The sequence below is a fragment of the Strongylocentrotus purpuratus genome, unplaced genomic scaffold (assembly GCF_000002235.5).
Source record: "Strongylocentrotus purpuratus isolate Spur 01 unplaced genomic scaffold, Spur_5.0 spur5_scaffold_10, whole genome shotgun sequence".
NCBI classification, from domain to species: domain Eukaryota; kingdom Metazoa; phylum Echinodermata; class Echinoidea; order Camarodonta; family Strongylocentrotidae; genus Strongylocentrotus; species Strongylocentrotus purpuratus.
In genome coordinates, this window is record NW_022145595.1 from 7,489,827 (window position 1) to 7,503,494 (window position 13,668).

General features: G+C 36.1%; 1 protein-coding gene across 6 annotated transcripts in view; it reads right to left on the minus strand.

Moving 5' to 3' along the window:
* Positions 1-9,263, minus strand: part of LOC115918130 (netrin receptor UNC5C-like) — a 51,031-nt gene extending 41,768 nt beyond the window's left edge. Inside the window, exons 1-2 of one of the 6 annotated variants that reach the window (XM_030979349.1) lie at positions 8,957-9,224; positions 5,994-6,110 (exon numbers count right to left, since the gene is read on the minus strand). In XM_030979349.1, coding sequence (XP_030835209.1) covers positions 5,994-6,110; positions 8,957-9,158 — 319 coding nt within the window. In that variant the 5' untranslated portion in view covers positions 9,159-9,224. Of the gene's footprint in view, positions 1-5,993; positions 6,111-8,956 lie in introns of all 6 variants that reach the window. The other 5 variants (XM_030979347.1, XM_030979345.1, XM_030979346.1 and 2 more) reach the window with 5 other exon arrangements.
* Positions 9,264-13,668: the final 4,405 nt, after the last annotated feature.

Sequence of the window (13,668 nt, forward strand, 5' to 3'; positions counted from 1 at the left end):
CAGTTCTTTGGATAGCATTAGGCATTACTCCATTTGCTGCTTGACGTGAGCTGGACGTGAGAGAATTAAGCTTCCATATTCTGTGGGCCTTAGCTGCAACTTCACTGACCACCCTAGATCCATTTTGTTGATGTCTTTCTGAATGGTTTCTCTCCATGGCATTCCTTGCTCACAGAAAAATACCATTATACACTTTATGTGTCCTAAAATTACAATGATTCACACTAATGATACACGCAATGTCAATGCAAGTGATTCTTTTGCTGGATCTTTTTACCTTCATGACACTTTCTCATATTTCCAACTCACAAAATGACAATGGTAGTTGAGACAATTGTATCTACAATATCATATGGGCATAGAGCATTTCAATATGCAGTCCCTCAACTATGGAACAAAATTCCTATTAATATCAAAGAATGTTCTTCTCTTGATATATTCAAGCCTCTGTTAAAGTCTTACCTTTTTCAAATGTAATTTTGTACCATTCTTTATACAATACAATGTTTTATACATGTAGTTTCAGTTTGGATATTCATCATGCTATTATGTTCTTATCATTTCATTTCTTCTGTACTCACTTCTTGATTTTTTTCTATTTCCACAGCGCTTAAAGACTTAATTGTAATTTGCGCTATATAAAAACTGAGTATTATTATTATTATTATTATTATTATATAATCTACCAAATATTTTAATTCATAATGCAATTCAGATGAAAAATTATGTAAAATTTAAGAGACATAATATTGGAAAATCGGGTAACAATCCTTTGAAAAAAATGTTTAAAAATCATAATGGGGTTGTAACTATCCTATTAATATCCATAACTTCTATCAGGAATTTGCAAATAATTTTTGATTACTTATCAATTTCAATAGTGCTACTTTCCACGAAACATTTCTTTGCAAGTTTTGAACTGTCGGTAGTCTAAACTTTAAGACATTTTGTTTGCTATATGGGCACCTCCTGTGCATTGGCAGAATGTTATGGTTTAATCTTGAGAAGAAAGTTTGCAGAGTTAGACTAGTCCAGTTGAATGTCACGAGAGATTCAGTATCCCACTGCAAGTGTAATTAATTTTGGGAAATTGACCATAAAACCTAGTTCTCAACGCAGCGCACATTCACTTAGCACTATGGCAACGCATGCCCCCCAAACCTGGATATGTTCAATGGACTTCAAAAATAAATTCTATGACAACCTTTTTTCTTTGTATTGTCATGTTCCTGATATATTCTCAAGATTTGCTGAAAATGTTACTGCATGAGACAAACTAATAAATCTACAAATATATCTGTTTGATTTGACCTGGAAATATTTTCTGCTTTCTTTTTCTTATGTTCTATCCTACTTGTGTTGTATTTTTGTGTTTGTGCATTCATCTGAGATGATCTTTTGCACAATTATGCCTTGAGCATTAGATATCAAGGGGAATATGTTGCCTTTTATTACTATTGTTATAATTGTTTCATGACTGCATTTATTTGATTATATTGTTTGAATCCTGCCAATTTTACAAATATGCACAGCCTTCAATTTCAACGTCTATGTATCTCAAATATATTTGTGCTTTGGAACTACTGGTAGTAGTGATGAAAAAAGAGTCAATTTATTTAAACCAAATTTCTGGTAGTTAATTCATTTCGAGTTGTATATAATCACTAGCTATTGCAGGATGATTGAGCAATTCATGCAGTAACAAATACGGAACAACTAAAAGAGGTATACAAAATGAAGCAGTGTTTATGTGGGTAACAAGTTGGACCCCTTGGTATAATTATAACAAACAGAGAGCAAATGCAAAATCAATAAAGCTACCTTGCGATGTATCAGGTAAGCTTTTTGCCATTGATGCAAGACATTCATCACGCTTAAACAATAATTGATTGAAATGTCACTTTTCCATGAAACAATTAAATTCTAATTTTGATGGCAATAGGCTTTCGGTACATCTCAAAAACTTCAGTGGGAAATTCAATGAAAGCCTGGTCGCATGGAAACACCCGTACAATCACTTACCGATTAGACAATCACAAGGATACACTGGGACCCTAAAGCAAGATGACATTAGAAATATGAAACCATGGACTTATTAAAACAGATACATGAAATAAAACTCTGATTCAGAGTATATTCAAACTGTAAAAGGCCATTTGTATCAATTAGGCAAGTCATAGTCATAGGCACTGGAGCTTAGATTCGGCAATCAGCTGTGTTCCCCCGTATGTCGGCCAGCTAATTGGCAAAAAATGCAAATGTTAAGGATCCTAAAATGGACATCCCATTTGCCAGAGGCATAAGTAGGCACAAGGGAATTATCAAGAAGTCTAAAAATTTGCAATGCAGGAATACAAAATCCAGATTGATGAGGCAAGGTTTCGCATCTTCTTCGATCACAAATGAGCTCACAGATGAGATAAATTAAATTGGGGAATAGCAAGCAGAAAAACATTTTGAGCTTTAAGACATAACTCGTTCCTGAAAATCAATCCATTTTGAGACTCTATTGGGCAAGGCGATTATGGAAATTAAGGGGGCACATGTATATGAAAAATTACAGATAATCGCACATACTGGTGCAGGACATTCAGGCTTCCTAGCTTGTGGGTCTAACAGATGGATGTTTGAATATTCAAATGGCTTCAGGATATTACTTCTGGTGGCCTGTCCATGGTCATAAACTACTTCATAATGTCTCTCTCAATGGCTTTATCCATCAAATGCTTCATTGTTGGTGGGGGTTAGCTCGGGAGAAAAGGTCGATTGAAATTGCAATAAGGTACAAGACACAAGGCCAGAATAGGCATAATTGAATAATTGCTCCTATTCAAATAGATAGCGATTTCCAGACCAATTTATCTCACTGGATCAAATAAGCAATACCGATGGACAATAGTAGTTAGCTTCTTAGAAAGAAAGTAAGAAAGTGACCAACCTTCTTGAAAATGGTCCTAAACAGATGGCCAATGACCACTACAAAGTCTAAATAAAACAATTATGACCATAATGAGATTAAATTTATCTCGATCTTGAGACTGATTGCATCACTAGGGATAATTTTGAGGGTTTAGAATTTGGCCAATGGCCTTTGTAATATCCATGAAAACAATTTAGGTACTAACAAGTATATACATCTATCAACATTTGGAGAATGATTACTATAAGTCTAAATAGAGATAACTTTCACCATTAAAAAAAAAAAAATAGGATTGGATAATGATGGGTCAAAATAAAGTTTGGTAACAAAAGGCCAGGGGCAAAAGTTGCCAGAGCAAATGCAGGATCACCAATTCAATATAAAAGTTAGGAAACTTAGCAGCAATCTGTTTGGTTATTATATTGTCTCTTAACCCTTTAAATTATCACTTCCATGATGAATTCCACACTCCTAACATCTGAGGTAGATGTGAACATGTTATTGCATAGATGGGACTAAGACTGTGTCTGGGACTTTAAAGACCATCAATACTACTGGGCCAGAAGGGATTAGACCACACGGCGAGGTCACTGACAGGTGGCTATCTCATTAACTCAGCTCTCAACTAACATAAGAAAAAGAGGATCATGGGGGACCAACAGGCACCGATTGGGGAAGTTTTCTATATAGAGGGAGCAAGTAGCTACAAGTAGGACAGTGGGGCTTTAAGCGTAACCCGTTTGATCTCCAATGATCAGAGACATGCCTTCACTGCCCTGGTTAACCCTTTGTATGCCACACAAATAATCCCCCTGTGCCACATTGTACAGTGAAACCTGTCTTTAAAGACCACCCAAGAGAGACAAGAAGAGTGGTCTTGAAATTGATGGAGGAAAAAAAAGTTTTGAAATGTCACGACGTTGCCATTTATATACCTACAATTTTGTAAGAGAAATATTTATTTTTATCAGAGAGGGGGAGAAGGGAAAAGGGGGGGGGGCAATAAATATAAACTATTCCTTATTTCCCATGTTACACTTTGCGTTGCTTAATGCAATCGAGTTTCAAACTTAATCTTATATTCAACCAATCTAACACGTTTACCTCATGCCTTTCTTATTGATCAGTGTCAATGTACATACTGGTTTTAAAAGGTCACTAATAATACAACACATCTGCAAACATTTATTTCTTCTGATTAACAAGAGGAGAAATATATTACAGAGAAAAAAATTACTGGAAATAGCCTTTAACCTCAGGGTTCTGGGCTTGATGAAAAAAGTCCATACAAGTCACGAAAAAGTACAGAGTACATTAGACTACATGTACATCATCATTAGCGATGTAGACACAGAGCTTACATCAAGAAGGCGTGTCACTCGATGCTGTATCATGGTAGTAAAGTCCCCTGATACCAGTTTGTGTTTTTTTTTACATCTTTACAACAATCCTTTTCGCTCTAAACAAATCATAAAGGTCATTCCACAAAGTTGGGGCAATTTTTGTGACAAACCAGAAGTGAGAAAATATGTCTCCTATCAACTACAACAATGTCTTGAGTGTAGCATAAAAAGCATAGCCAACTATCTTCAGAAGTACTCAAGCTTCATGGTGGATCAATATTATGGACCCAAAGTTTATGTAATGTTATATGAATATGGTGTCCATGTAACGCTGGTAAAAAGAGAAATGTGTATCAAGCAAAGATTTTGAAGAAAAGCAACTGAAACAGGAACGATTCTGATAGGGCACTGCTACATGTATATTCATTGCATAAAAATCTTCAACAGATAATTTCATCTTCCATGTGTAGTAGAAGATCTCATACTAATGGACACTGTCATATTTTTTGCCCCAAATTCATGGAATGATCCATAACACTATTTCAAGATGAGAATAATCTCGGCCACCGATTAATATCTCTTCCAATATCTTCTTGATCATTCAAACTATGATGAAGAAGTCATAAATATCTCATGACACTCTCGTGGAAAAAAAAACTACTCAAGAAAATTTGAATGAACAAATGAAGGGATAAGAATATCAGCCGGAGTATCCGACGTTCTCTTTTATCCATGGTAGAGTGCGATGTTAAAAGGGCAAATTAGGAAGCAAATCAAATTCTGGCGAGTATGTACACAGGTTTCTCAATGACTAATGGGTAGTGGAAACAATCCATCTAGCTGCCCAAGCGTACATGAAACAACTCATCAATTTGATTATTCATAATTTATCGAGCCTGTCCATCATGCAAGGCATGTCGTGAAATTTCCTGGGTCAATAATCCTTATGGAGCGTTTCCCTTTTACCGAAACAGCTAGTTGGCTACTATTACCGAAGCTGATGATCAGGGAAGCCCAGCATAAACATAATACTGTGATGACAACTAAGCTATGTTTTTGGTCTTATCCATATGTTGCTTTTCCTCCTTCACTTAATGGGACAACTATTAAACACTCCCCCACTAAGGACCACTTTATAACAATCTTCTCGTGGGTAGGTTTGATGTCGGTTGTAGAAAGTTGTATAGGAGTATATTGTCTGTTATAGGCCTTCTCTTAACTACAATATGTTTTTACTCTGCCTTTATTATTCAATGCTTTTAAATATCCTCATGGAGTATATTATGGTAGAGGCGTCGGAGTCGAGTGGTTTAAGCACTTGCCATATGCCCTCAGAGTGACCATATGGTAGGAATACTGCTCAAGGAGTGGAGATGGTGCACATTGTGCATAAGTGAATCTGATGACTGGTGTAATAATATCTGTAAAGCGCTTTATCGATGATTTTCTTCCAAATTTCCAAATGTTGTAGCTAAGACAATTGTCTACAAGCTTAGTCACCACCATTTTCATTTTGATGACGTCATCATAGTGAAAATTTTGATTAAAGGCCGTGTTAGAAATTTCTTAATTTGCATGCTATGCCTAGGGAAGGTGAATTTCGTTCACATCATAAATCTATATGACATTGTTTTTTTTAGCAGTAACATCGCTTATTTTTGCTCTATTTTCGCCCACCTATACTTGTTCCAAACAAGTATTACATGTCTAGTTATTATAATATTACTTACATGCTTCTCTGATATAGGCCTTCTCTGTCCTGATTGGCTGCGGTACAGCAGCGGCTTCGCAGACGCACCAGAAATCCTCATCGCCAAAGTACTCCTGCACCTCATCTTTTGTTATGGCTAGACAGAGAATCAAGGAAAGTATACAGAATAAATCCCCATGACAACCATAAGATCTAAAAAAATTATGATGATGATCGTGATGGTGATGGTGATGATGATGTTGATGGTGATGATGATGTTGATGGTGATGATGATGATGATGATGATGAAAGTGATGATGATGATGATGATGGTGGTGATGATGATGACGATGATGATGATGATGATGATGATGGTGATGATGATGGTGATGGTGATGATGGTGATGAAGTTGATAATAAAGATATGGAGATATGCTCTGTTATATCGATTTCTATTATTTGTTTTGGTAATTATCTAAGATACTTATTGATTATTTTTCCAGCGGATAATAATTAATTCATGATAATGATTGGGAATTATTATTTTTGGTTCATGTTTTCGTATTTCGTATCCCATCAATGAAATCTTATCTTCCAGCTTTAAGAACTTCAAAATATGACATTAACATAGTTATCTAATGAAAAATTCAACCCCTCCCCCTTAAAAAAAGAGCAAACAATTTATAACTGGGGAGAAGACTTACTTTATCGTGTTGTATGATTCTTTAAATATTCTTACCAATATTTTGAATAATCAATAGACCAATGGCTACCAAGCATTTGGAAAGAAGTATTCCAACGCTTTTTGGCTACAAAATATGAAGAATTGTTTAGCTTGGAAGTTATACAACTAATAATAGGACAGTAGTGAAACATTGCATACCAGTAACTTATTTTGTAATACATTTTTATGAGCATAGCAAAAACTAGCCGTTCCCTGAACAGAGATGACATCATTTTGCATGGCTATGTTCCTCAATCAACACAACTGTTTCCCATCCAATATTTCATAACAGAAGGTGAAAACAAATGAGTTCATTCTTGAGCGGTCAAAACACACCCAAAAAACATCGTTGTACAAAAGCCTGAATTAAACTTAATTGTAAATTATGTGGGCCTCAGCTGCTCGGCAATGCCAGGCAACCTTACCAGCCAGACACGATCCCACGCAACAGTTGCACCCTTACTCTGATTTACAGCTATGCAGGGCGGGCCGATCGTGTGCTTCGCCACGTTTGGCTCATACATGCCAGCCCGACCAGTAAGGCCTGTCCTCATTAGCTCGAGATTGCCAAATAGCCCGCTATTTCTGATTTGGGAAATAATCCCAAAGTTGCAATTGGTCATCATCAGCTCTAGACTTGACCTTGAAACTTGAAACTCGATATTTTCCTCAGTGTTAATTTGTGCATAGTGCAAGTCTTTGGGTTGGTGAAGACGCACCGGACAAATAGCGGGATATTTTACAAACTAGCCCAAGATATCTTGAGATGATTATCTCAACCAAATATCCCACTAATTGCAACTTCAGGCTGATGAAGCCGCAAATTAACTGGATAATTTGTGATCGGGATAGTTAAAAAAGCAGGATATTTGGCAATCTTGAGCTGATGAAGACAGGCCTAGTATGGTATGAGTATGAGTTTATTGGCGTGTGCTCAGAGCGAGAAGTGGATCTAATTAAGAGGAACATAACTCTCAATTTCTTCTAAATTGAAAGCCTGTCTGCGAGTTGCCTCTTAGTCTTAACAATGTAGATTGATGAGAGAGAAGCGCACTTTAGTATCTCAAAAACAGAATCCAACCAATTAAATGCTCCATTAAATCTTCTCTCTCCCCCCCCCAAAGCATTATCGTATATCCCCCAAACTTTCCTAAATATTGATATCATGAACACTATGAATGCGATAATAATCAGATCACACCTCTGCCTAAATAATTTGTTATCAGTGATGCGTGAATGGTAATTAATGGAATAAAGGCCAAATGAAGAAGAAAAAAAACAGAATGGAACCAATTAAATGCTTCATCAAATCTTCTCTTCCCCCAAAAGTATCATCGTATATCCCCAAAACTTTCCAAAATTTTGATATGAAAAATATGAATGCGATCATAATCAGATCACACCTCCGCTTAATTAATTTGTTATCAGTGACGCGCGAACGTTAATTAATGGGTTAAAGGCCAAATGAAGGATTGATTGCTGTATGACCTCAAACTAATCTATTTATCCCAAGCACAAATTAATCACCATTTTTTTGAAATTCTTATCATGAACATCAAAGTAGGGGGATATTATCCATTTGAAATGAATTTGATAACCTCATTTTCAGAAGTAGGTTTCGTTTTAGGATATTAGGAATGGTCAACTCTCATGCACTTTCGGGGTGATGGATTCGAATTTTGTGCATACAAGCAAGTTTGACACAAAATCTAATGTTAACTATTTAAATAAAGGTTAATCTGGTTGTCAGAGGATTGTTCATCATAGCAACCAATACCCTAATATACTTGAAAAGTAGCCATTTTGTAACAGCTACAAACAATTTAAACTGACCATTGAAAGTTATTGAATTGATTAAAAGAGTTAAGAATAATTTGGTTCCAGAATGAATTCGCACAATGCAATGTTAAAGTGGAAAACTCTTTCAACTTTAAATATGTTGGGTCTTTTTTTTTTAGAAATATTTCAATCAAAGAATTTCCGTTTCGGTTTAATAAAATTTGGAGTGGACTATTATTAGGCTATTATTATTATTATTATTATTATTATCTTTACTTGTTGGCACAGTTCCTTTGGCTCTTCATACAAGATCTAATCTGATTTTTGTCAAATCTAAAGGAATATTCAACAGCACCTTTAACACCTTCTAAACATTTCATGATGCGTCTAATATCCCTATACATGTATGTCTTTTTAGATCATAAGACATCCAACTTAATATTTGCTTAATTAATAAATAATATAGTAATGTCACACAATGATGTATTTGAAATACTTACATAAGGCTATATGTCTAATATCCTCATAGTATTCATCAAAGGTACCAATAGAATGTGTCCTGCCATCAGCTATCTTCTCATCATTGCATATAAAGTAGACATTGGGAGAGGGACCGGCCTTGCATTCTAGATCCACGCTTCTTTTTGTAATGTAAGAATCCTGTGGAACGATGAAGAACTGCGTCGGAGGAAGAGGGGTCATGGTTGTTGGGACATCTGCAAGGGAAAAGAAAGAGAATAAAATGAATATGCAATTTAGTTGAATGGCAGTGGTTAATATTAGAGAATATTATAAAACAGGGTATTTGTGAGGGAATAACCTATTAGCTGAATATGGGAGGGAGATTTCTAAACTAATTATCTTCAGAGCCACATCAGAATTGAGAAATTCATCCAGCCATGGTTCAACACAATGATTTTTATTGGGGGGGGGGGGGACTTGCTTAAATTGATTATTAATTGAGAATGATTTTGCAGGGGACTTGAATTTTTTTTTTTTTTGGGGGGGGGGGGGGAGGGTGGCAATTGCTTTATCTTCAGTAACAAATTTATAAAACTGAACCTATTCAGAAAAATGTAAATAATTCCTTGAGCAGGATGTATGTTATTTGATTATAGTTTGACAAAGACATAACTTAGTCTGTAGGCCTATACAAACAACGACTTCTTGCTTATGAAGATAACAGTCCTTATGTTTCATGGATGTAGTTTATCATAATCGAAACTAAGTAATGGATGACTAATATTGTAGCCTTTGCTTGTAGACAAGTTGAATTAGGGTCAAAGCGTCAAATAACCTGGCAATAACGTAAATCGCTTGTCAAGTGTACTTTGCGGATATTCTTCCCAAAATTGACCTTTGACCCAAAGTGCCAGGATGCCTGCATTCTAGGGTGATATCCAGAGACAACAAGGAGTATCTGCTTTCCAGACGACCCTCCCTTTTCTTTGATCTCTGTCGGTAAGAGATCAGATGACTTGGGCACCAAAGCCTCATCTTTCATATTCACAACCTTCGCACTGATCTGGAGGATGCTCAATGCGATTACGGGAGTGTCATCACTGCCCCGGTTGCACCACCGCAAGTGGTGCGAACCACCCTTAAAGCACTGCACAAACGGTTGTAAAGCACTCGCTCCTGTGACAACTGATTTGCAGTCAATTCCTACACTTACTGAATTCCCAACTCCAACCCTGGACCCAGCACTACACCTAACCCTATAACAATGCTAGCCCTAACCCTAAACCTAATCACAACCCTAACACTAATTCTTTACTTCTAACAAAGTAAAGCCCAGAGCAATTCTCACTGGAGCAAAATCTTATGTCGAGACACACGCCATCAATGAAAGCTATGCACAAGCCATGCGCGCACAGTTGTAACAGTGTGACGAAAATTGTGGTAATGTATGAAAAGATTCAGCTGTGGGATTGATCTAGAGAGGATGCAGAGAAAGAAGGGCTCATTTTCTGTAAGCTTTCATGAAGCACAGGACTGGAATGACTAGTTGTGCAAGGATATTAAAGGAATCTGGAGAAACCATCTCAATATCTGAGGCAGGATTTTTGTCATCTTTTGATGCCGAAAACAGAATCCACAAAGTGATTCCCCACACACTATGGCTCTCTGAGTTTTCTTATTCAGCTAATGGGGATGGGCTTAAAATAGATCAAAGAGAATATAGGTTTGTTTTGATGATTATATGGCCATGATGTAATCTTCACATGCCTTGTATTCTATTCTAGCCTTTCCCCCTTTGTATTGATTTGCAGGCCATCTATGTTATGTTTACTACTCCCTCTTTTGTTCACTATTTATATCTCTGTTTATCAGTACTCTCCTCTCTTTTGCTCTTGCTTTCTTTATTAATTTTTCTACCTTTCTTATTTTGGGACTTTAATTGATTTATCTCTCTCTCTCTCTTTCTCTCTTTCCTTTCTCTCTCGTTCTCTCTATCATTCCACTTTCTTTTCTCTCTCTCTCATAATATTTATCCCCCTCTCTCTCCTTTCCTGACTACTCATTCTTTACTACTCCCTCTCTTGTTTTCCTGCTGTTCTCTTTCTCTACATTCACCCCTTCATCATCCAACCATCTCTTGCACAGTCCCTCTCCAGCATATGTCTTTTTTTCTCCCTCTTCCCTTTCTTCACTTTCTTCACTGTTAATTTTTCTCCTCCTTTTTTCTGTACGAAGAAATAATATCTCCCCAACACCACTCCATGATCATAGAGATACTGTTCCAAATATGAGCAGAATTGACATAATGTCACTACCCAGTCGATAGAAATAAAGACCTCATGTCACAAACACTCTCCTAAACCACACACATCGCATTTACTATCCAGTAACTAACCCTCAGATGTTGCTTCCATCAAACATGTCACATAACATGTCACAAAAACTTGAAGATGGGGGGAAGAACAGGGACTATACTTGGCCGTAAACACAGCTCGACTTCTCAACTAAAAAAGATGTACATTAAAACTAACAATTTAATACACCACACTTCAAATGGTACAAACCTTTCCAATAGAGAGTACTGATTTAAATATGCAATGCATATCCCTGATTACAACATGCATTGGTAATGGTAGAAGTTAGGGGACTACAATTAAAATTTAAAAGAAAACAGAGAAAACTTAAACTGGCTCTGACAGGAGAAAGAAAGATACAAATCTAGTATTATATATGTGCTGTTTTGTTCCAGTTCTCTTGTAATTTTGAGTGTATAAGTGACATTCCTCACTTAACTGTTTTTATCTGACTTTAACATTAAATTTTTTTCTTCAAAGAGCTCTCCTGTAGCTACTTAGAATGAAACTTTTCAATGGACATTACATCGCAGTATTTTTGGCTATGAAATATAAGGAAAATATCACGTAAATACTATTCATATCTGCTGCCCATCCTCCCCAGACAACAAAGAGCTTCACAAAACCAGATATTTCACCTTCAAATTGGCAATAATTGGGATGATCAAATACAGCGTGTAGGCACGTGCAGCCTAGCTAAATAAAACTTTTCACCACATTCCCCTTTTTCTTGCTCTCTGTCATAAGTAGAATACCATACATAGATACAAAGTGCAATAGAACTCATCAAAGTTTGTCACAGAGGATATCTGCACCCCCCCCCCCCCTTCGTCCTGTGCCCCCTTTCATAACTTGCCTTCTCATTCTCCCATCTACTACAAAAAGCTGGGTTTACATTTGCACATAATGGTATAGATTTGCCCACGATATACATTAAGAATTTCTTGAAAGCATTCACAGCTAAAGCTGCGGTTAGATGATAAATCTAATCTAAACCAAAATGTAATTTTTCAAGTAATCTCATGTGATGAAGTTATGAATTTTGTTACTTTATATTTCTCTCTAAAGCATTCAGTTTGTCTCTTTTTTTCTAGACCAATTAACTAAATTAAAGTAATAATTTATATTATAAAATATCTACTAATTATAGTCTGAACGTCATATCATACAAAAATCTGGGCGGGGCTTATCGTGAGCGCTCGCAGATGATTGGCCAGCTGTCATATCAATTGACCTATTAAAGATTAGTTTCTCTATAGGATGATTCTTAATACAACGTTTCTTGATTACCCAACTTTTGTATAATTTCCTACAGTCTGAACAGACCTGCTAACGGATCCCTTAGGCAATGGGTTTAAGTACTCAGTGTGAACACCGCCGCTATGAGCGATTCCAAAGATGCGAGATATAACCTGAGCTTGTTGACTGAGAACTGGACAAATGAAGTGTTATATCATCGTGATCCCGACAGTAAAGAGACCTGACGTGAAGAATGCTATGCGGGACTAAGCGACCCTCCGAGAGCCACACACAGCTCAATTGCTTTAACAGAGCTCAGTTTACTCTTCATGACTACTATAACCCTCTTTGAATTTTGATTGTATATTTGAAGAGGATAAATGGCCGTGCCCTATATGGTAAACAAATAATTTAAAGTTACATATATACCAATATAACACAAAGTACCAAAAGTGCTGCACAGGATGAAGTATAGACACACAAATTTGAATAGATGGGTCTACCTAGCAATTAACACTTGGCAAAAACACAAGGGAAAATCATTAAGAAATTAATACATGTAAAGATAGGGAAGGTCACCAGACCAAAGAGATATACTTCTTGGCTTCCTTGGCTAGACCCCAAAAACGCTAGATGAAGCCAGTTTCATAAAGGCATAGAATGATTGGATAGATAGAAATCGATTCAGCATATAACATTGTATTTCAGTGAAACACAAATATAGTCCATTAAAAGATACAAATAGCCTTGAACTTTTGTCCTTTGCACGTTTTTGTATAAAATAAATCAAATCATTTAATTATAGGTAAATACAGATAAGTGATTAAGATTTAAAGTGTATTAATGATTGTGGAATAAGTTTCCTTTTCCTTGTCGAGGTTGTTTGAACAAAAATCTTTTAGGTAAAATTTATTTAATTTCTCTTGAATAGAAAATAAAAGTGGCTCTGACTGTTTGACATGAAACCAAAAAATATTGAATTTCATTCATAAACTAAAATCCCTCCTCCTTCAAATATAAATGAATAGAACTATCTCTGAAAAATGAGCTATTCTCCCAAAGTCTCTGGCACAAAATGAATACACAAAGATGTGATTCAGAGAAAAATAAATACAAATATCAGAAATTCAATGCAGCATTTAAGGCTTGTTTGAGAA